Genomic DNA, 24,494 nt, shown 5'->3' with positions numbered 1-24,494 from the left:
AGTGAATCCGCTCTCACTAGAAGTCTGAGTGTCTCCTAATTGCCAAGAGCTCTACTTTTATGTTTGAAAAACTTACTTCTTCATAGTCGTTCTCTGGGGTCATGAACTCGTCCACAATGGTCACTTTCTGTCCCAGCTGCTCGCTCAGGGCGTCCAGGAACCGGTCCGTATCACGGCTGCGAGGAGGCCGGGAGAACGTAAAGAGTTTCTTGCGGCGGGTCAGGGGGCTGTTCACGCTTTCCACGTTCTGCGGTGAGGGAATTGGACTGCCGTCCAGGCTAACGTAAGGGTGGGGGTCCGAATTGGTGGGGGAAGGGTCGTTGGGAGGATGACAACGACAGGGTTGTGGGGGAAGGGGCTCCGCCTGCCATGACAGTGTCAGCCCCAACTTCCTGCTGCCTGAAACAGAAACAAAAGTAATTATTTCAATAATTCTCTTTTACAGATCCACATTAAATAAACAGCAATAAGCAGACACGTCTTTAATGTTAATATCATTTTGTGCCAGACATATTTCACCAGCTATGACCCTATGCACACCTTTTAATAACAGAACAGGAGCTGGCGGGGAGAGGCTACAACTGGCCTCAGTACCCTGGGCTAGAGAGGGAGCTGCTGCATTTCCCTACATTACAACAGTGACTACACTTCAAAAGTACTTCATTGGCTGTAATACGCGTTGGGATGTCCTGAGGTCGTGAATGGCACTATGTAAATGCAAGTTCTTTCTTTAGGTGTGCTCCTGCAACAACCCCTTCAGGTACAGTTGTCAATATTCATTCGGTTAAAACCCTGTAACTTGTGCTATTTTCCTCGGCAATGCTCCCATCATCCTCAGCTCTGCTGCAACAACAATGCCCATAAACAAATGAGGTCGCCTCACTGCCCCCAACAGCCCTGAGGGTAGGAGAGCCAGTGCAGCTAGATCACTGTTGGGCAGTGCCAGCCACATTCAGTTGGCACTGTTTCTGGCCACAGGTGGCACAAAGCAGGGGACCACAGATCTGTGTAGCATACTCCACTCATTGAGGAAAGTTTGGGTGGGGGGGGGGGGGGCGGGTGATGCAGAGGCAGATTGGTACCCGTGCGCCCGTGTAGTCACTGCTATGGTATCTGACCCACACTACAGGTGTAGCCGTGGCTCTTTAGGTTGCTCAATTAAAGTAACAATGGTTGGGCCAGTTCCTGATTGAGTGCCGCTTCACAGAGCGGCCTCGGTGAACCAATCATCCGATAAAACCAGTTAACCATTGTTCCCACTTTCCTCTCCCCATGAAGGGCACAGAATGGGGAAAGCCTATATGCTGAAGATGGCGTCACTCTACCTGTATGGCTCAGCTGATCAGGCACTGGAGATGTTCTGGTCACAGATGATTTCATCAGCTTCCCCGAGTAGCCTGACACTCCGCGGGCTTCTATTTCGGCATAGACAGGAGATATCTGAGAATAAAATCCCACTTCAGTCAGCATCACAGAGAGAGAAGAGTGAGACCCGAGTCACATAATGACGAAACCATGGACCCTGATCAGATCTTACCCACTACACTACCACTGACGCAAACTGACCAAAAGTGACACCAACTGAGTTACTGTCAAAGTTGGACACTTTAATCCCCAGTACAAACTATCTGGATTATAACAGGCAGGGGTGAGCGATAGAGAATGGTGAGTAATAAGGAATGTAAGTGATGGGGAAGAATGAATGATAACGAGGAGTGAGTGAGTGCTATAGGGAAGGATAAACAGTAGAGAGGGCTAAGCAAGAGGCATGGGTGAAGTATAGGGAGGGATGTGTTACAGATGGTGACTGATCACAGATGATGTAACTCAGGTTGGGGGATACATTACTGGGAATGTTTCATTGGGATGAAGCTAAAATATGGGGCAGATGCATCACAGGGAGGATGGCTGAGAAAACGCCTAAACAAAATCACTCACCTTTCTCAGGTTGGGTGTCTCAGGGAGGGATGTACCGTCTCCTGATTGTCGCTCCCCAGGGGTAAGGCGCATATACATATCCCCTGCATCCCCAGAACCTCCTGCAAATAACAGACATACACACCAGGGTTTACAATCACCAAGTCATGGTATATTGGAAAGAGTTACAGTGAGGGGTATGGGGTATATCAGAGAGTTACATTGAGGGGTGTGAAGTATATCAGTGATTGTTCAAAACTGCACAGCATTGCAGAAGTTACCTTAATGATCAATTATACAATGTCACAACCTGTTTTGATTGACAAGGACAATCGAGATAGATCCCAGAGTTGAGTGATGTTACTGGTAACAGCTTCACACTGGCCAGATAGGTCTGGGGAACCAGACCTTAACTTGGCTCTGAGTCAGAAGTTGTGGGTTCAAGCCTGACTCTAGAGACTTAAGCACAAAATCTAGGCTGACACTCCAGTGCTGCACTGTCAGAGGATAAGACGTCAAACCAAGGCCCCATTGGCCCTCAGCTGGGTGTATAAGATCCCATGGCACTATTTGAAGAAAGGTGTGGGCTGAATGGGATGAGAAGCATAAGCCTGTTATTGCAGTCAATAGTCAAGATGCTAAGTAAACCCCTGAGAATATCTCCCATGCCTTGAATAGAACTCTCAGTGTCCCTTCAAACTCCTGTGCTGTCAGATAACAGGAGTTGATGCTTCACAAGGTCTCTTGAATTCTCCATAAATTGCTTTGCTGGCCAAGCTCCAACGTATTTATTTCTTTTTAAAATGGGCAGTGGTGCATTCTCCTCCTAAAGTAAATTACTTTAATCACCAAATCTGGGAAAGACAGACAGGATCCAATTACCTCATCACCGTAAAACAATCTGCCTTTTATCAAAAGGCTTATGAGTGGCCAAATTCACTGGAATTCCACAATTCAACTCCAAACCCAACCTCAAACATGGACAGTAAAAAAAAACACCCTCAAACTTAGAGCAACAAACTGAATCACAAAGAAAGAGTAACAAGCTCATCCCAAGTGAGTAACAAACCAAATCACAAATATACAGAGTAACAGACCCAATCTCAGAAAGAATAACAAATCCAATTTCAAACAGAGTAACAAAATCGAACGCCAGAACAAATCCAAACTCCAACTTGGAGAAACAAACCTAACCTCAAAAACAGGAACAATCCCAAACGCAGAGAGACTAACAAATCGTACCTCAAACACAAGGAAAGTAACAAGCCCAACTTCAAACTCTGAGGGTTGCCAACTCTGGTTGGACATATTCCTGGAGGTGTCATCACATGACCTGCTGCCACCAATCACCCCAACCCCACATTCCTGCCATTGGTCGCCCAACATGTCCATCCTAACAGCGTCCCGCCTTCCCACACCAATTGGAAAGTGAATAGATCTTCATTACCTGATTACATCATTCTTGACTGTCAGTCAAACAGCCTTTGTTCCCTATGTCCAATATTTTTATAACTAGTAAACAAAAAGGTTCAAAGAAAATTTAAAATAAAACAATTTATTTAATGCCATGATTTTTCTCCTGGTTTGCTCGCAGCAGTGTCCTGGAGATTAGTCTTTCATTCCTGGAGACTCCAGGACAATCCTAAGCTCTGAGTAACAAATAAAAGGCAGACTGTTTTATGGTAATATGGCCAAAACGGACAGGATTCTGGGCGGTATTGCCCAGACAGTTCAGTATAAAACTAGGGCAACAATAATAGGGTTATATAACCCTTTGTGGGTGAGACCTCATCTGGGAGTTTTGTGCAACAAAATGATCCCTGGTCTAAGGGCATTGAAATAAACTTTGTGCTTTGGGTTTGAATTTGCTGGAGAGGCATAGTCTTGGAAGGGATCTGATTCAGATCTTTAAAATGATGAAGGGCAAGTGGATAGACTGAGCTGATGGGCTGTGTAGAACAGTAAGCATCCAGTTAAATTGGGGAAGCAGAGAATGAAGTTGGATTTGCGGCAGTTTTATTTAGAGATTCCCCTGATGAACAGCATTCTGGGGATGGCAGGGAGGACTGACTCCTTCCGTCCTTCAAGAAGTTGTCAGGCATATTTTTGGAAAACTATTGAAGATCACGGCAGAAGGAAGATAAGATTTTAAGTAATAACCAATGGATTGGGGCCTGCCTTGGACTTGCCTGGCTACCTTTGAGGAGTTAAGGGGGATTTTTTTTGTCAGAAGTTTCCTGAATTGGTTGCAGGGAATTGAATAAATACTTGAAAAGGAGAAATTTGCAAGGCTCTCGACAAAGAGCGGGGGAGTGGGACGAATTGGATAGCTCTTTCAAAGAGCCAGCACAAACACAATGGGCTGAATGGCCTCCTGTGCTGTATGATTCTATGTCCGTGTGTCTTTTGCCTCTATAGGTGGGGGGAGTGGGGACACAGGATGAATCTAGTAAGAAGTGGGGCAAGTGCTTATTGGAATGATGGCCTGTGCTCGTCCTGTGTGCATAACATCTCATAACAAACCCAACCTCAAATGCAGAGAGTATTAAATCCAGACTCAAAGATACAGGGTGACAAACCCAGACCCAAATGGAAAGTAACACCTAGAAGCTGATAGTCTAGATCAGCAATTGTTACAAGGGTATGTGCAGCTTGTCACTCTGGCTACAGGTGTGGTGCCGGAGGACTGGAGGACTGCTAACATTGTACCGTTGTTTAAAAAGGGAGAAAGGGATAGACCGAGTAATTATAGGCCAGTCAACCTAACCTCGGTGGTGGGCAAATTATTGGAAAAAATTCTGAGGGACAGTATTAATCGTCATTTAGAAAGGCACGGATTAATCAAGGACAGTCAGCATGGATTTGTTAAGGGAAGGTCGTGTCTGACTAACTTGATTTAATTTTTTGAGGCGGTAACAAGGAGGGTCGATGAGGGTAGCGCGTTTGATGTAATCTACATGGATTTTAGCAAGGCTTTTGACAAGGTCCCACATGGCAGACTGGTCAGAAAAGTAAAGGCCCATGGGATCCAAGGGAAAATGGTAAGTTGGATCCAGAATTGGCTCAGTGGCAGGGAGCAATGGGTAATGGTCGACGGGTGTTTTGGTGACTGGAAGGCTGTTTCCAGTGGGGTTCCGCAGGGCTCAGTACTAGGTTCCTTGCTTTTTGTGGTATATATCAATGATTTAGACTTAAATGTAGGGGGCATGATTAAGAGGTTTGCAGATGATATAAAAGTTGGCCGTGTGGTTGATGGTGAGGAAGAAAGCTGTAGACTGCAGGAAGATATCAACGGACTGGTCAGGTGGGCAGAAAAGTGGCAAATGGAATTCAATCCAGAGAAGTGTGAGGTAATGCATTTGGGGAGGGCTACCTGTCAACAAGTAAAAAGACAAAGCCATGGGTTGGACCCTCCTCTGTAAATCCATCTTTTGCCTTTACAGATGCTTAGCGCTTTGCTGTTCACATTTCACCATTTTCTGTTGCTATTTTAGATTTCCAGCTTTTTCCTTTAATCCCCAATTTACTGTAAGGTCCTCTCTCTTTCTCAAGTGTAAGGAATCTTACAACACCAGGTTATAGTCCAACAGTTTTATTTGAAAATCACAAGCTTTCGGAGGCTTTCTCCTTCGTCAGGTTTTCTCCTTTCAGAGGCTTTCTCCTTTCTCAAGCACAGCCATCTGATAAGCTCAATGCTGCTATCTCACTGTGGTCTTGATCTTCCTTCAGTGATATAATGCTTTACATACTGTGATGCCCTGTACATCAGGGGATGAGGAGAAAGGCTTTCCCCTCTCCCAGAGAAATGGCAACACAAGCAAGGTGCCTCTCATGAACATGGTGCGGAACAGTTTGCAATAATGACACCGCTGCAGATTCCATTTTTCCTGGACCCCAGAAGGGCATGCGACTCCTTTAGCATTGAGGATTGGCGTTTTGTTGTCAGGTGTCAGCTGTGGCTTAGTTGGTTGCACTCTCACCTGAGTCAGAAGGTCGTGGGTTCAAGTCCCCAGTCCAGAGACTTGAGCACAAAATCCAGGCTGACACCTCAGTGTAGTACTGAGGGAGTGCTGCACTGTCAGAGGTGCCATCTTTTGAATGAGATGTTAAGCAGAGGCTCTGTCTACCCTCTCAGATGGACGTAAAAGATCCCACAGCACTATTTCAAAGAAGAGCAGGGGAGTTCTGCCTGGTGTCCTGGCCAATATTTATTCCTCAACTAACTTCACTAAAACTGGTCTTAATCTGGTCATTATCACATTGCTGTTTGTGGGACCTTGCTGTGCACAAATTGGCTGCCATGTTTCCTAAATTATACAATGACTACACTTCAAAAGTATTTAATTGGCTGTAAAGTGCTTTGGGACGTCCTGAGGTCATGAAAGGCACTATATAAATGCATGTCTTTCTTTCTTTTGCACTAAATAACATCTCAAATTGTCACGGTTTATGAATAAAGTTGCTGTCTGCAATGGCCACCTTCGTTCTCATGCTGTACAGATTGGAGACTCCTGGACATTTGAAGCGCCACTGTTTTTAAAGGGCAGGTAACCCCAAAAAGAGACCCGAGGGGAGATGCCATACTGTTCCTTTAACTGATGCCCATGCCTAGACAAAGTCCTGGCCTCACAATTTCCCGAGGACGGGTGACGTCAACCCCACCTAACTACATGAGGCTGTAAGGATGGGTAATTCTTCAGCACACCCTGAAACTGAAAGGAAATTCTGCTAGAACTTCTCTCCGGCGTAAATCTGAAATTCCTGGCCCCAAAAAGCGTAATTGCTGAACTTATGTCCTCCCCTAACCCAGAAATTTCAGGGCCCATCCGTTTTACTGCTCAGGCTCCCGCTCTGTTGATGTCATCTTCAGAAAGAGGCCAGATTCATGATTCGAAGCAGGTCATCAGGAGATTACGATGTGGAAAATCGAATTTATAGATCATGTTCCCACAAGGAAATTAAATGGAACTGTCCCACATACAGTGAGGAGAACAGGCCTTGGACCCAGTAATAATTCATCTGATTAAACCTGAAGGAAGGTGTTATTATATTAGAGAGCAAGAGGAGCTGACTGAGACAGAACTGAAACATGGAGCTGCAGTAGCACGACCCCTATCCATTAAACACAAGACTCAGACACACGCATCCTGCATCTATGGACCAGCGTTCCATCACAGCCACTGACTGCTACACATATTAATAGTCTCATAATTTAACTCTCCTTTCCTGAAGGTGCTTATTCTTGATAAGATACAGTTCATGCACACTAACCCTGTACCTCAGCCAAGTGGCCAGGTTTTATGTGTGAAGCAAGACAATGAGTGCCACTAGTAAATTCAACTGCAGGAGGAATCACAACCCAACATGATTCTGTCTTCACCCAATGTCCAGACATGTACTTTACAGCAAGGGTTACTGGATGAGATCAAGAGCAGGGACTACCAACTAAATCACTGTTTGTACCAGATCGCCAGGCAAAGACTCCTCCTTCACTAAACCATTCCCATAAAATACTCATACCTTTTGTGGCATCATTTGGAGCACGAACACGCACGCTGCCATGATAGACTGATGAGGCTCTGACAGAGTTACGCCGAGGTCCTTCAGATATTAGCTCACCTTCTCCGGACTCTGCTGTAGAGAGAGGATCAGAAGTGGTTACAAACTGAGAGCAACAGAACTGCTGCATTTTATGCATTCTGACTGTAAAAATCAAAAACAAGCTCTATCACTCGAATCAGAATTTTAAAAAAGGTAACATAGGTGCCACCATGTGAACAAATCACGAGACTACCCACGATCGAAGCATGTGCAACTTGCCTGTGAGGGAGACGGCAGCCCGCCACCATCTCGGTTACTAGAATTTTATTACATTTCCTATTAACAGAGAGAAATCACGGGGGTCGGTCAGCGCGAGGGCGAGAAATCACGGGGGTCGGTCAGCGCGAGGGCGAGAAATCACGGGGGCCGGTCAGCGCGAGGGCGAGAAATCACGGGGGCCGGTCAGCGCGAGGGCGAGAAATCACGGGGGTCGGTCAGCGCGAGGGCGAGAAATCACGGGGGCCGGTCAGCGCGAGGGCGAGAAATCACGGGGGTCGGTCAGCGCGAGGGCGAGAAATCACGGGGGCCGGTCAGCGCGAGGGCGAGAAATCACGGGGGCCGGTCAGCACGAGGGCGAGAAATCACGGGGGCCGGTCAGCGCGAGGGCGAGAAATCACGGGGGCCGGTCAGCGCGAGGGCGAGAAATCACGGGGGCCGGTCAGCGCGAGGGCGAGAAATCACGGGGGTCGGTCAGCGCGACACGGAAAGGAGGAACAAGAATGAGATATTGTGACACCGAGGGAATCTGTGCATTGTTATATAAAACTTCTCCTTTGCAAAGTATTGCATTACACTGCAAGAGCTTATACTTGAGGGCTGTGATCTGCTATTTGGTGAAATGCCAGTATGTTTTGATAGAGCTCCTGTGTGGGTTGATATTTTTGACGGTTACTTAATCCAGTGCAGCCAGGAACACAATAGGCTCCTGTCTCTTTCTATTCCCATGAAGGTCATGCTCAATCATTCCTTTCTCGGATTCCACAGGTCGCACTCCTCTGGCAGCCTCACATGTTCTCCTTTTCCAATCAGGACATCTCACCTGCGGCTGCCTTGTATCCCAGGAATCGAGCAATCTTCTGGTGACAATGTTCCTGCTCTTCATACGTCAGCAGCTGATAGATGAACTGCCAGATCACCTGTTTCGCTGGCGTGTCCAGCACGGGGTAGATGTCAACGATCAGAGTATCGATGTTCCTGTGGGAGCACAAGCAGGATTCAATCCAGAGCTCGTGCTTCACAGGCAAAGCTCAAACAGACAGCTCTGGCTTTGGGTCTTTCTGCAGCGGCTCGAAACACGATAACAGAATGAGAATTTCAGGGGGGGGATGATGTCTGGGCCCTGATTTTCCATCGGGGGTTCTCCCGATCTCCTGCCGTAACTTCAAACTGAGGCATAGAATATGAGTGCAGGGAGGTTATGCTAGAACTGTATAAAACACTAGTTAGGCCACAGCTTGTGTACTGCGTACAGTTCTAGTCACCAAATTACAGGAAAGATGTGATTGCACTAGAGAGGTTACAGAGGAGATTTACGAGGATGTTGCCAGGACTGGAGAATTTTAGCTATGAGGAAAGATTAGATAGGCTGGAGTTGTTTTCATTGGAACAGTGGAGGCTGAGGGGTGATTTAATTGAAGTGTATAAAATTATGAGGGGCCCAGATAGAATGGACAGGGAGGACCTATTTCCCTTAGCAGAGGGGTCAGTCACCAGGGGGCATAGATTTAAATTAATTGGTAGAAGGATTAGAGTGGAGCTGAGGAGAATTTTTTTCACCCAGAGGATGGGGAGGGTCTGGAACTCACTGCCGGAGAGGGTGGTAGAGGTAGAAACCCTCATCGCACTTAAGAAGTACTTGGATGTGCACCTGAAGTACCGTAACCTACAGGACTACGGACCAAGTGCTGGAAATTGGGATTAAGATGGATAGCTGTTTTTCGGCCGGCACAGACATGATGGGCCAAATGGCCTCCTTCTGTGCCATAAATTTCTATGATTCTATGATTCATCGAGAGATCAGTGCAGCCCCTGGAGAAACTGTGTGAATGGGCACTTTCAGACCTTTACATCATTGCTGCAGGCGTGCGCCGATCTCTTACCAAAATTATGGAGTGCACGAGGCGAACTCCGCACAGGCCCCAGGGTGTACGAGGCGGACTCCGCACAGGCCCCAGGGTGTACGAGGCGGACTCCGCACAGGCCCCAGGGTGTACGAGGCGGACTCCGCACAGGCCCCAGGGTGTACGAGGCGGACTCCGCACAGGCCCCAGGGTGTACGAGGCGGACTCCGCACAGGCCCCAGGGTGTACGAGGCGGACTCCGCACAGGCCCCAGGGTGTACGAGGCGGACTCCGCACAGGCCCCAGGGTGTACGAGGCGGACTCCGCACAGGCCCCAGGGTGTACGAGGCGGACTCCGCACAGGCCCCAGGGTGTACGAGGCGGACTCCGCACAGGCCCCAGGGTGTACGAGGCGGACTCCGCACAGGCCCCAGGGTGTACGAGGCGGACTCCGCACAGGCCCCAGGGTGTACGAGGCGGACTCCGCACAGGCCCCAGGGTGTACGAGGCGGACTCCGCACAGGCCCCAGGGTGTACGAGGCGGACTCCGCACAGGCCCCAGGGTGTACGAGGCGGACTCCGCACAGGCCCCAGGGTGTACGAGGCGGACTCCGCACAGGCCCCAGGGTGTACGAGGCGGACTCCGCACAGGCCCCAGGGTGTACGAGGCGGACTCCGCACAGGCCCCAGGGTGTACGAGGCGGACTCCGCACAGGCCCCAGGGTGTACGAGGCGGACTCCGCACAGGCCCCAGGGTGTACGAGGCGGACTCCGCACAGGCCCCAGGGTGTACGAGGCGGACTCCGCACAGGCCCCAGGGTGTACGAGGCGGACTCCGCACAGGCCCCAGGGTGTACGAGGCGGACTCCGCACAGGCCCCAGGGTGTACGAGGCAAACTCTGCACAGGCCCCAGGGTGTACGAGGCAAAGTCTGCACAGGCCCCAGGGTGTACAACATTCTTGCACTGCAGCCAACTACAGGCATTTCTCTTTTTGCTAATCCTGCCCTCTTCTCCCGAAGGTGCTGACTCGTATTGAGGTACAGTGACCAGCCCAGACAATGAGTATTACTCAGGCTATACTCTGTTCCAATTACAGCATGAAATTGGGTGATGCCTACCTGTGCTGGAAGAAGCCCTCGAGACCCTTGCAGACACTGTAGCGCTCCTGCGGGGTCAGGAGATGCTCCAGTTGCTGGGTGAAGGTTCTTCCTTGAAACTTTATACTGGATGGCAGGATTTCAGCCACCCACTGCAGAGAGGTCAGTGACGAGGTATATGATGGAGAGTCCACAGGGTCCGGCTCTGAGTATTGCGCCACGAGCAAGGAAAGAAAAACCAGGAGATTATTTACACAGATAGACACAAGGACAGGGACAGAAACACACATTCATACACATGATCAGGAACTTTGACAGACACACACACATACAGACAGGAACACATACATGCGCATAGACTCACACATACACAGAGACATAAACTCACACATACCATCAGACACATACAAGCTGTACATTCAGAAAAATCTGCCCAGAAATAATCACATCCACCCTGACAGCCTGCTAAAGCAGCTCTGTCATCAGAAACCTGAAAGCGCAGTTCGTAAAATGGCAGGTGACAGACAAGTAATGTCCAACAGAAGGTGCTAGCGGGCAGCACACAGTCAAAAAAAAACAGTGCACATCCACCCAGAGCAAACTGTCAGTGTGTAGTTGTTCAGGAGCAGGACATTCTCACATCAATCAGAGTTCTGTTTCCACCTGTCGTTAAACAGTGTCTCTGACACAGGAGAGTGATATAGAGGGAAGAGTGTCTCAGGACACATGACCCTTCACTGAAGATTCCAACTGTTTTGGTGTCTGCCACTGGATAAAGCAAGTAGACTTTGGCAAGGATGAGGGTGATGAGTATGCAGGACTTTGTGTGAGAGAAGAGTTGGGCAGCAGAATAATCCTTATTCCACTGAATAAACAGTATCTGTTCATTTACATGGTGAGTAACCCTTACCCTGCTGAATAAACAGTAATTCTAAAATTACATAGTGAGTAATCCTTACCCTGCTGAATAAATAACTGTTCCTTACAGTAAGTAACCCTTACCCTGCTGAATGTACAGCAACTGTAAAAACAGAGTCAGTAACCCTTACCCTACTGAAAAAACAGCAATTCCCTACAGTTACACATGGAGTAACCCTTGACCCTCAGAATAAACAGTAACTGTACAGTTACACAGTGAATAATCATTATCCTGCTGAACAAACAGTGACTCCTCAAGGTACAATAGTTAACCCTTACCCTGCTGAATAATTCTGAGCAGTTACACAATAAGTAATCTTTACACTCCTAGACAAACAGTAACTCCACATAATCATTACCCTGCTAAATAAACAGTAACTTGAACTCTTGGTCTCAGCTGGAGCACTCCTGAATTGAAAGTGGGAGTTTTAGCTCCATCACAGACAGACCTTCCACCCCACCCTTTGACTTGGTTTCCCGATGGTGTCTGTCATGGAGGACAGTGATTGAGGTTCTGTGCTCTACGATTTTAAAAAGGGACATCTTATACCACAGCATTATCTTAAATTTTGTGAAGTGCTGAAGTTAAAGCGTGCATGTGGGATATTCCAGTGTGTGCTATTGGTTCGCACTGAGAGTTATAAATTTACTGAGAATGGCCAGTATCTACCCAAGTGTTGGAATCTGTACTGTGCTTGTTGGGTAGAGGGTCTGGACTGTTACAAACAGCCACAGCCCATATGAGCAGATTTTGGAGGAGTAGCTGAGCTTCCTGTGTGACATTGACCGGAAAAGCGAGGATGGGCCTCTTGTAAAGCGCAGATGACTCAGGACTGCATCACCTGTACGACACTCTTAACTAAACAAACCAATGGGAATTTCCTAGGGTGGGGGGGTTCTCCTGATTGGTTTCCATAACTTCGGCACAATGCCTGTTTATCTCATTTATCTGGGGTTCCCGCCAACGATCAGGATAACCCGGTGACACATCGCAATGTACGAGCGCTACACTCACAAATGATGTCTGACTGCAACGCCACTTACCGAGGGGGAAATTAAAAGGCCCATCTTCCACCACGAGAGTGGGCATCGCTCCGCTCCCCTGTAACATGGCCACCACCTTCTCATGAGGGCAGTTTCTAAAACACACACAAATAAACGTGGTTACCAGGCAATCACCCTGTTGCTCACAGTTTGCAGGATTTAATCCGACACACGCGACTGGAACGAACTGTTTAATCACAGAACAACTGAGAAACCAGCAGTCACTGTACTCTGGGGCCTACGATAGGATCCAGCCCAGATTGATTGAATGAGCCTCTTTCACTTGACAGTCTCAACCCAGTTCCTAGAGGATGCAGCTCCCACCACAAGACTGCCCCTCGTCTATCAATCTCACTCAGAGAGACTGTGGGATAGTTGGTTTTGGAAATATTGCATGGATGCAGTAAGAGATGCTCTTCTAAAGGTGAGGTTAAAGCACATTGTTGGGACAGAGGAAAGCTTTACCCTGCATCTCACAGGTACCATACCTGCCCTTGATCAGGCAGCATACAGGGAATTTTATCCTGTATGTACCCTGCATTCCCGCTCCCGCCCAACACTAACCCAGCACTCCCGCCCAACACTTAACATATTATCATCCGTTAGCACGTGCAACTTATGCAGTAAACGTTCTGAACCCACCTCATGTCCAGCCCGTTGAGAAACAGGATTCGATCCCCTGCCTTCAATCCGGATTTCTCGGCTGGACTTCCTGAAAGAGACACATAGTGAGCTACAGAGGGAGGCCCAGCAAACACGTCATAACCATCACTACCGCCAAAAGCTTTACACTGGCATAATTCTCACACCTTCTTTTACTGTCCCGTCACTCTCCACCCCACTTTCCCTAAGCCTGAGGACGTGCTATTCCAGCACCATTCTGACCAGGCAGGAGATTGGCCCTGGAAAATGGATCCTGTGCCTTCCCTCGCGCTCCCAACCCATATCCCCAATGCCACAGTGTCATCTGTGACTCGCTGCTGAAGCACCATCCATACTCTCTTACTGCCACAGAGCCTCCTGTGCCTCCCACTGCTGAAGCATCATCTGTGCCCACCACCCCCCCACCCTAAGTGTGATGCTGTGCACTCTCTGTTGCTGGCCTCATTATCGGGGCAGGTCCAGCTGCTCAGCAACACCCACCTCACTCACTATAAACATCGCCCGATTGATCACAGTGAAGAGGGAATAAATCAATCCAGCAACATGAAATCTCCGGCAGATTCTCTGCAACTTCTCATTAACAAAATCCGATAATCACTGTATGCAGGGACAAGCTATCGTTTCACTGGCATACCTGGGAACAATTTACAGCTCACCTGGGATAATGGACTCAAGCCAGACTGGACCATGGCCACGCAGGGTAAAGCCAAAGCTCTTGTGGCCTTTGTACACTCGAATTGTTCTATTAAAAAGAAACGGATAATTGCAATTTAATTGAAATATAAACACTTTAATTTAATGGAACATTTCCTCAGGAAGAGTTTTGTTCTAAGAAAGTTCCAGCAGAGAGCCAGCCAGGTTGGACAGAAACTGGATCTGACCAGAGAGCCAGGATGGACAGAAACTGCACTAGTCTCTGTGCACACTTGGGGGCTCTAAGCCTTGGCTTTTGGCAAGCTATGCCTAAACTCTCTGGACTTGATTAAAGTGTAAACAATTTTACAACACCAAGTTATAGTCCAGCAATTTTATTTTAAATTCACAAGCTTTCGGAGGCTACCTCCTTCCTCAGGTGAACGATGTGGAAATGAAATCCTCGAAATGAAGTCGCATTTATAATTCACAGAACAATGCTTGGTGAGTACAGACAGTTTTTTCAACTGCCCGTTGCCAAGGCAATCAGTGTGCAGACAGACAGGTGTTACTTGCCAGGTCTCACAGAATATACAAATCACCAAAAAAAAACAACAAACAAAAAAAAACAGAGATAGAGAGGTAGAAACATAGAAAAGACAGCAACTGACCCGTTATATTAAAAACAGATAACATTTGTTCGCTGGTGGGGTAACGTGTAGCGTGACATGAACCCAAGATCCCGGTTGAGGCCGTCCTCATGGGTGCGGAACTTGGCAATCAATTTCTGCTCGACGATTTTGCGTTGTGGTGTGTCTCGAAGGCCGCCTTGGAGTATGCTTACCCGAAGGTCGGTGGCTGAATGTCCTTGACTGCTGAAGTGTTCCCCGACTGGGAGGGAACCCTCCTGTTTAGCGATTGTTGCGCGGTGTCCGTTCATCCGTTGTCGCAGTGTCTGCATGGTCTCGCCAATGTACCATGCTCTGGGGCATCCTTTCCTGCAACGTATGAGGTAGACAACGTTGGCCAACGTTGTCTACCTCATACGTTGCAGGAAAGGATGCCCCAGAGCATGGTACATTGGCGAGACCATGCAGACACTGCGACAACGGATGAACGGACACCGCGCGACAATCGCCAAACAGGAGGGTTCCCTCCCAGTCGGGGAACACTTCAGCAGTCAAGGACATTCAGCCACCGACCTTCGGGTAAGCATACTCCAAGGCGGCCTTCGAGACACACCACAATGCAAAATCGTCGAGCAGAAATTGATTGCCAAGTTCCGCACCCATGAGGACGGCCTCAACCGGGATCTTGGGTTCATGTCACGCTACACGTTACCCCACCAGCGAACAAATGTTATCTGTTTTTAATATAACGGGTCAGTTGCTGTCTTTTCTATGTTTCTACCTCTCTATCTCTGTTTTTTTTTGTTTGTTGTTTTTTTTTGGTGATTTGTATATTCTGTGAGACCTGGCAGGTAACACCTGTCTGTCTGCACACTGATTGCCTTGGCAACGGGCAGTTGAAAAAACTGTCTGTACTCACCAAGCATTGTTCTGTGAATTATAAATGCGACTTCATTTCGAGGATTTCATTTCCACATCGTTCACCTGAGGAAGGAGGTAGCCTCCGAAAGCTTGTGAATTTAAAATAAAATTGCTGGACTATAACTTGGTGTTGTAAAATTGTTTACAATTGTCAACCCCAGTCCATCACCGGCATCGCCACATCTTGATTAAAGTGGGGTGTGTTGTTACGGTGTAAGCTTCTCAGTCGCTTGGTTCAGAGATACAGCAACATGTCACCAGTGGACAGTGACAGTTTTGTCTGATCCCTCCAGCCTACGTTGCACAGGTGTCTGGATTTATCCTTGGCCAGGGCAAAGAGGGGCAGCCCTATCTGGTCTCTGCTGGAAATGGAATGTGGGGGAGCTATGGACATCGCTGCTCACTATAGGTGTGGGGTATGAGCAGAAGGTTCTGATCCAATTTCAGAATGTCTCTACAAAAGTTATTCTCTGGATTAGACATGTGTTAAAATGCCGTCAGAGTCCAATTGACATTATCGGACCTTAATTAGCATGTTTAAAGAAGAACCCCGCTGGCTTCAGGTGAGTGTCCTTGGCGCCTGCTCAGAAGAGCAGGTTAAAATCAGATACGGCAGGAAACAGGCAGCTTTGTGGGCCATTTTAACTGCCCACCTGCCCAGTTTCTGCAGGTAGGGTTAAAATCCCCCCTCCCCCGGGTCTTTTGGTTGGTCAGGCAGGATCTACTCCTTCTAATGTCATGTTGGTTGTGAATCCTTTGCTTATTTTCAGGAAGGTATTCTTCCATTTTGTTTCTTCATTCACTCTTCAATCATTGGGTAGGGTCAGTGTTTCCAGAGCTGGAATCTTCAACTGTCATACAGCAAATATCATACCAGAACACCGTCTATGAAATGATCAGTAAGATGGCTGCTGCTTGCTTGCTGTGCCATCTCTGGCTGGCTAAAGCTTCAGCTTGGTGGTGTCTCAGAAATAACCTCCCACACACACCCTCAGATGTAAGTTCAGCCATCGCAGTGTTGCTGTGCGACTGCCTCTACACAGGATCTGCCACACATCAAGCATCCACTCAATACACTGAGACAATAATGAGAAGCCTTCCTTTCTCACACTGTCCCTTAAATGGCTGACACTGATTTTCATTTTGTTTGTGTCCAGTTCCTTTCCAAGTTGCTTGCTTCAAGGAGCGTTAATGAATAAACACACTTAAGGAAATGGGTGAAGAGGCAGATTTTAAAATAATCAAAAGTAAAAGAGAATCTTCAGGGTTCAATTTTTTTTAAAAGGGAAAGTGAAGAGGGGAAGAAACAGTCAGTCAGTGAAAACTAAAAATGAGAGGGGCACTGCAAAGATGAGTCAGAGGAGATGAAGAGAAGGTTCCTGCACAGAGGAAAGATGAAGAGAGAGATCGTGCATAGGCGAGGAGAGGAGTTAGCGAAAGGGACCCTGGACAGATAAGCAGGGGAGATGAAGAGATGTGGTCCTGTGAAACAGAAGATGGACTGAGAATAAGAAAGACCGAAGTACAAGGCTCAGGGCAGCTGGGAGAATAGTGATTTACATTAAGGAGGAAAAGAAATATTGAATGATGAGCAGAAGGGAAAAAGGAAGGCAGGTTTGGGGGGGGGAGGGGATAAAGGTTGGTCAAAGAAAGTTAGTCAGTGAGTTAAGCTCATGAGTCAATTAATTTAATAAAATATTTCTGTTTTTTTCTTGTTTACAAACAATGTTAATTTTATTTTAGGCTAATGACTTCCAGTTCAGAGGGCAGCTCTATAAGTAAATTGATGGAATTACTATGAGGCGATTCTATCACCCGGCACTCCCATTAATTTTAATGAACGGTGAACCAACGGCTGTGCAGCCGGACCCCAAAGACCAGGCAAGTGAAAGACCCTTTGTCAAGGTGCCCGCTGGGGGCACAGTCAGGACGTTTCCAGATGGGGTCCCTGGCCTGGTCACCTAAGCCACAACTTGTCGCCTCCGGCATAAGGTGGGTTCCCAAGACACATCCTTAGTGACGTGGGCACCCACTGGGGGAATTCAAATTAATGCCTGCCACCTGACCCTACATACTCCGGTGGAAGTCACCGGTGGCACAGTGCCAGCATAAGTGCGAGGATCGCTGGACCCGCAGATTTAGAGGGCTCCTGTGTTCTTCTTCAACAGTGTTGGAAAGCAATCAACACAAACACAACTAGTGGGTCATCATAAACATGAGTGCAGTGTGTATCAACATAAACTTGACCTGAACATGAATCACTACTAACACACTTGTACCAGGCACCAACTAGGATTAGGGTCAATGCTAACACAGCCTGAACTAGGATCAACACAAACAAACACCGCCAGAACTAGGGTCAACGCAAACACCGCCAGAACTGGGGTCAATGCTAACACAGCAAGAGTTAGAGTTAATACAAATACATGAAGATCTAGCGCCTGTGCAAATACGGCCAGTGCATAGGTCAACACCAACATAGTTAAAGCATGGGCCACTGTTAACATATGCATAGCAAGTGTCAACACAAATACCAACGAAGCATAGTTCAAACCTAACTGTGTTAGCATTGACCCTAGTCCTAGTTGGTGCCCGGTACAAGTATGTTAGTAGTGATTCATGCTCAGGTCAAGTTTGCGTTGATACACACTGCACTCATGTTTATGATGACTCACTAGTTGAGTTTGTGTTGATCGCACTCCAACACCGTTGAAGAAGAACACAGGAGCCCTCTAAAGCATTGCATAGGTTATTGTAAAATGGGGATGGAGAAAGCATCACTAAAAACATGACCACAGTGTACATCTTCACTGAAATGTATCTGAAAAATGGATCAATGTAAACCCCGCCGGAGCGTGGATCATCACAAACCCAAAAAGCAGTAGAGTTTCCACTGATGTGAGCAATGTACGAATTTCAATGCAAAGACAACACGAGAAGAGCAACATCAGTGTGAACATAAACAGTGTGAGCACTAACAAAACAAACCTGGGAGAAGAGCATGTCAGCGAATAAAAGAATTGACATTCACGACACAAGAGCAGGCCATCACAAGTACTACCTGGGAGCACATCATCACTATCGTTACATGAGAGCACACCAACACATTCACTACACGCGAGTGCAGCACCACAAGTACTACACAAGAACATACTGCCTCTACATGACAGCACACCAAGTCAAGGACAGCATAACAGTGCAACAACATAAACACTACAGGAGAGTGCACCGACAGAAGCATAAGACAAGAATGCACATGTCACAACAGGGAACCAATGCAAACACAACACAAGAGCAAAACAACATACATATTGCACAAGAATGCACAGATGCAAGCACAACATGCTAATGTAAGCATGACATGACAATTTATCAACACAAACACTAAAGTGCACCAATATTGGCACAATTGACAGTGCTCCAACACAAGCATGACATGAGAATGCACCGATGCAAGCAGGCATGTCAGTGCACCAACACAATCTCTGTACAAGATGCATTGACACCTACGCAACAAAAGGTGGCACCAACACAAAGCATAAGATCACACCAATGCAAACACAACCCGAGAACGCACCAATGCAAACACAACCCGAGAACGCACCAATGCAAACACAACCCGAGAACGCACCAATCCAAACACAACCCGAGAACGCACCAATGCAAACCTTGTACAAGAACACAACGCAAACCACACAAGCATGTATCAACTCAAACACATATGGTGTTCATGTGTCTGAAAGATGCAGCAATGTAAACACAAACCATTATGAGAATGTGCCAATGTAAACCTGGCAGCACAAGCACTGGTCAGTGCAAACGTGACACAAGTGGTCTCCAAAGCATACAATATTGCATCACCCCACCAAGCACTCCAAGTTCAGGTAAAACACAGTAAGATGCAGGATAGAGCTCCCCCCACAATACCGTGACAATTTAGCTAAACCTGACTAATGTGTTGTGTTATTTCAAGGAGTCTTTTAATGACAGTGTCACACTGGTAGCACTAGTACAGAGCTCTGTGCACTCATACTGTGATACAGGTTGATACTGAGTCTATGACAGAGGAAACCTGTTTCTTTACCTGCGGGAGGCTGCTGCCCTCACACTGCCTCCTAAGACAGAGCCCGTCTTTCTGATGCTCTGCCCCGGTTCCTCTGGGTTCCGAGGGGTTGAGCTGGCGCGGGTGGAGACGAGCAGGCGTTCCTGGTGGTCTTCGCTCCTGCTCCTGCGCAGGCGGCTGGTGTTGCTGGCCCTGCTTTTGCTGCTGCAAACTTTGCTGATGAGGCTCTGCGACACCACATCGTCGAAGCGCTGCCGGTGCTTCTTCGGGATGAAAATCCTGGCAAACATGATGAAGAGGAGAAAAGGGGAAACATTAAGCCACGAGCCTCCAGCACAAGCCACAACCGACTGTCTGACTACGAGCAGGTGTGAGCAAACAGTTGGGGAGGATGGAGCTAATCACCACCTCCGGTTAACACTGCTTCATCTGCACTCATTTACTTTACCCACGTGAGTGTCTATTTTCTGAAACCGTAGGCAGTGCCAGGTTCGCTCTTTAAGCTGACAATCCTGTTGATCTGACAATTTATCTATACACTTACACAGGTTCCCATTCTAATACACAAGGCACCTGCACTGCAGGCATTTTAATATTAGTTTAGCATTCAGATGAATGTCTCAACAGATTCACACTAAAACGTAGGCTATATTTAGAGTGTGTTTAGCTGCTCCAATCTGCTATGTTCTAGGTTGGAGGAAACTGACAGTCACAATTTCAATGGTCTCTGTGCCTCCTGCTCAGGGATCTGAACATTCTTCAGTGTGAACATCCACACAGCCATCATGTAGAATATCTGTTAAGATTCTTTAACTATCTGAAGCCCCAGCTCACAGGCCATTCTTTTTTAACTTGTTCCAATCATTCTCTGAAAGGCGATGATTTAAAAGGTTAAAGAGAGCAGCTTCTGAGTGAAACTGCCTGTGGGGGCAATGTGTTCAACCTACGCACACAGCACAGTGACGCACACAGTGCAGTGACTGCTCTAACAATCCAACAGATTGATGGTCCTCAATTTAAAAACAAGAATGGTCTGGAAATACTAGGGCTGATTCCCTGACATCGCCCCGGGGAGTGGGCCCAACCTACAGTAAGGGAGCACGTGGAATTGGGTAGCGTAGGCTTGGGTGGGCTTGCTGCTGAACTGATTCTGTGGGAGAGGAAATTCTCTGACTTTTGGAGGCCCTGCTTCAAGCCTGATTACTGCCCAGCAAATTATTTAAATCTATTGAGGTCCCATGATGAATTCCCAGTGGTCTTTTGCAGCACAGAATTTCATTCACTGAGCATTTGGATAAAGTGGGCACCAGGGAGCCTCCATGCTGTTTGCTACAGAACAGCACCACTTAAAGCGAGGTTGCCTGATTTGTGATAGTTGGATTATGCTGTTTTTTGACTTGGCATCACTGAACTTTATTCGTTATAGCTAGTGCAGTTATTTGTTTCTTCTGCTTGCTGCTGTTCTTCTGCTATATAGCTCTCCTTTGTTGGTCACCTGCAATAGCAGCATTTCTGCTGCAACTAGTCAACTGCAGCTACGAGCACAGCGCTCAGCATGAGCTTTCCATTAGGTTCTGCCAGTGGCTGTCTTGCTTCTGCCAATGGCTGCCTTGGGTCTGGAGGGGGCAGAGGTGTTCCAGCAGAGGGAGGCAAGGCAGGTGCGCTTGCACTTCAAGTGACCCAGGAACTATGTTATCTAATCCAGGCATTACTACTCCAGCATGTTCGCAGTGACTGGCTGCCTTCACCATCTACACTTCAGCAGGAAAGCTGTCACTGAGATATGCCATCTTCTGGAGCCTGACCTGCAGACTAGATCCACCAAAGGGACAGTCCCACTAGTTGCAGTGAAAGTCACCACAGTATTGAATTTCTATACCACCGGGTCCTTTTCCGCCACTGTTGGTGATATTTTTCAAATTAGTCAGATGCTGGCTCACCAATACACCAAACAGGTCACTGAAGTCTTGTTTACCAGGGACAACACAGATCACTTTCCCCAACGAAAAGAGGCAACAATTTGAGAAGGCGCAGCACTTCTACCAGGTATCCGGTTTCCTAAAACTGCAGGGCCTCATTGATGGTGCCTGTGAAGCTATCTGAGCAACTAGAACAATCACATGGTATATATGAATTAAAAAGATACTATTTCACCAATGTTCTGGCGGTGTTGGACCACCAAAGCACAATAATGCACCTGACTGTAAGACACTCTAGCAGCAGCCATGATATTATCTTGTACCAGACCATGGAGCCACCGCTATTTGAAGGGGAAGGCAGACTGGATGGATGCTTCCTGGGAGACCAGGGCTACCCCTTGCAGCTTTAGCCATTAACATCAGTCAGGAATTTCCACATGAGGCAAATAGAAAATATAATCAGGCTAAGGCCTCTGCCCAAATCCTGGTGAGTTTACAATCAATGTGCTGAAGCAGGACTTCCACTGTCTGGACAGATCAGGTGGGAACTTGCTCTACAGCCCTGACAAAGCAGCCAAGGTCATCTGTGTCTGATCTGTGCTGTACAACTTCGCCATTCATAGAGAGGAACTCATACATCCAGAAGGGCTGGAAGGCAAGCCCACAGCCTTCAATGCAGAACAAGAGGAAGGAGAACTGGCCGAAGCTGATACATGGCCGGGCAAATTGATGTGTCAAGGAGTGACTGACTGGTCCTTCAGTTAAAAGCAGCTCTTGAGCCCCTACATGAACAGTTCTTTGGTTCTATCAGTGCTACACCTGCCCAGTACCAACAGTCAGGGCTAAATCCCCCTGTCTTCACAATCATCCCAGAATGTTTGCCCCCAACACCAATGTTCATTGAAGCCCAAGGTCTCAATGGTAGCATCAGTGCTTGGCCCCTGTGTCCACATATTGCTCTAGAGATGCCTCTTGCTCCATTGTGCTCTGTGGACTCTTGAAAATCTACACAGATGTCAATGTTCTCCACCATTCCATACAAGGAGTTCTGAAGATTCTTAAAAGACTGTATGAGGAAATTCTGCTGATTAATCAATACAGATCAGTACACAGCCTGCAAGGTACAAATCCATGGGTCCCGCAGTAGCTGTCTGCTTATCCATAATTTCCCCTTGTTGGTGCTCGTCTGCCACCTTCACTGGTGCTTGGTGACTGACCATGTTCTACCTGCTGACTCCCTCTATCTGATTCCCAGAAGGGGTTATTTCTGTGCTGGTGCTTGAAGGATCTGGAGTGCTTGACAGATGCTTGTTATGAGGCTGCTTCCTGCTTCTCCCTGGTAGCAGCATCATCTTGGGAGGCACAAAAAGAAAGGAACATGTGTTAGCATAGGGTATGTAGCCAATGGCTGTGCACAAAGTAGTAAGGACAATATGATGCCTTGCAGCAGAGCGGCATATGTGGCTGCCTATTAGTCCTTTACTGAGTGCAAAGAGCCAGCAAGAAGACAATGTTCGAGCTAGCCTACCTTGCTGGGCTGGCACAAAGCTACCAAGTTCTAAATCACCCACTTCCTCATTGGCCTTCCTACCAATTAGTTGGAGGGCCTGCTCCTCATGCCAATTGAGGTGATGGAGGTTAGGTTGTCTGCCACCAGCAAAGGTTCTCTCCTGAAGGTCGTGAGCAACCTCTCCTACAAAAACAGAGCAAACAGATGCTTTCAGCCTGAGAATGTACCATAGAGCCATGCACGTTTACAGCACAGAAGGAGACCATTCAACACATCATGTCTGTACCTGTTCTTCACTAGAGCAATCCAAGACTAATCCCACTGCCCTACTCTCTCCTCATAGCCCTGTATCTTCCCTTGCTTCAAATATTTATCTAATTTTCCTTTATCAGACAAAGTGGTCTTTGCTTCACCTACTCCCTGTGACAAAGCATTCCATGTTCCAACAACCCTCTAGGTAAAGAAATTTCTCCCAACCTCTGTCCTCACTCTCTTGGTGGCAATTTTAAATTGATGACCCCTCATCGGTGATTACCAGAGAAATGGTCTTTCTCTATTCACTCTATCAAAACCCTTCATAATTTAAAAAAATCTCTATTAAATCTCCTCTTAACCTTATTGGTTCCTGTGGAAATAGTTGCAGTATCTTAGGTCTCTCCTCATAACTATAATTTCCAGCCCTGGCATTATTGTGGTACACTGATTTATTTATCTAATTGGCCATTTCTTCAATAAGTTCCAATAAATTAATTAACTTGTCTTTAATAAATCCCTGATAGCTGTCCTTGATTAACCCATTCACTTGTAAATGTTCATTAATTTTATCTCAAATTATGGATTCTAAGAGTTTGCCCACAACTGATGTTGGATTAACTGGTCTATAGTGACCTGGTTTATCTTTCTCTCCGTTAATGAACAAAGTTCTTACACCGGCTACTCTCCAGGCCAACCACACAATTTGCATCTTTAACAAGGATTGAAAAATTGTTGTCAGGGCCTCTGCTATCTCCTTTTTGACTTCTCTCAACAGCCTTGCATACATGCTGACAGGGCCCAGTGACATATTCACTCTAAATTCTGCTAATTTGTTCAGAACCAAGTTTATTCTACATTTGTTCCATATCCTCCTCTAGTACTCCTACATTCTCATTTCCAGTAAAAAAAAAGTAAAATATTTATTTAATTCCTTTTTTCGGATGAGACCATTAAACCGAGGTCCCGTCTGCCCTCTCAGTTGGATAAAAAAAGCTCCAATGGTGAGAAAGGATCTTGGCTCGGAAGATCAGGAAGTAGAATCAGTATGGGTGGAAAAAAGAAATAACAAGGGGCAGAAAACACTGATGGGAGTAGTTTATAGCACCCTAGTAATAGCTATACCGTTTGTCAGAGTATTAATCAAGAAAAAATAGGAGCTTGTAACAAAGGTAATGCAGTAATCATGGGGAACTTTAATCTTCATATAGACTGGACAAATCAAATCAGCAAAGGTAGTCTAGAGGACGAATTCATGGAATGCA

General features: G+C 47.0%; 1 protein-coding gene across 2 annotated transcripts in view; it reads right to left on the bottom strand.

The window, feature by feature from the left end:
• Positions 1 to 24,494, bottom strand: part of grid2ipb (glutamate receptor, ionotropic, delta 2 (Grid2) interacting protein, b) — a 68,395-nt gene that overhangs the window by 20,832 nt on the left and 23,069 nt on the right. For both annotated transcript variants that reach the window (XM_068002995.1, XM_068002994.1), the window contains 10 exons: positions 19,570 to 19,827; positions 13,959 to 14,044; positions 13,282 to 13,351; positions 12,640 to 12,734; positions 10,699 to 10,882; positions 8,558 to 8,712; positions 7,438 to 7,551; positions 1,939 to 2,039; positions 1,326 to 1,440; positions 77 to 399 (listed from right to left, as the gene is read on the bottom strand). In XM_068002995.1, the coding sequence (XP_067859096.1) occupies positions 77 to 399; positions 1,326 to 1,440; positions 1,939 to 2,039; positions 7,438 to 7,551; positions 8,558 to 8,712; positions 10,699 to 10,882; positions 12,640 to 12,734; positions 13,282 to 13,351; positions 13,959 to 14,044; positions 19,570 to 19,827 (1,501 nt within the window). The remainder of the gene's footprint in view (positions 1 to 76; positions 400 to 1,325; positions 1,441 to 1,938; positions 2,040 to 7,437; positions 7,552 to 8,557; positions 8,713 to 10,698; positions 10,883 to 12,639; positions 12,735 to 13,281; positions 13,352 to 13,958; positions 14,045 to 19,569; positions 19,828 to 24,494) is intronic.

Source organism: Heptranchias perlo, chromosome 22, assembly GCF_035084215.1.
Source record: "Heptranchias perlo isolate sHepPer1 chromosome 22, sHepPer1.hap1, whole genome shotgun sequence".
Classification (NCBI taxonomy): Eukaryota; Metazoa; Chordata; class Chondrichthyes; order Hexanchiformes; family Hexanchidae; genus Heptranchias; species Heptranchias perlo.
Note: the sequence above shows the minus strand (reverse complement) of the source record. Positions and strands in the feature narration are given on the sequence as shown.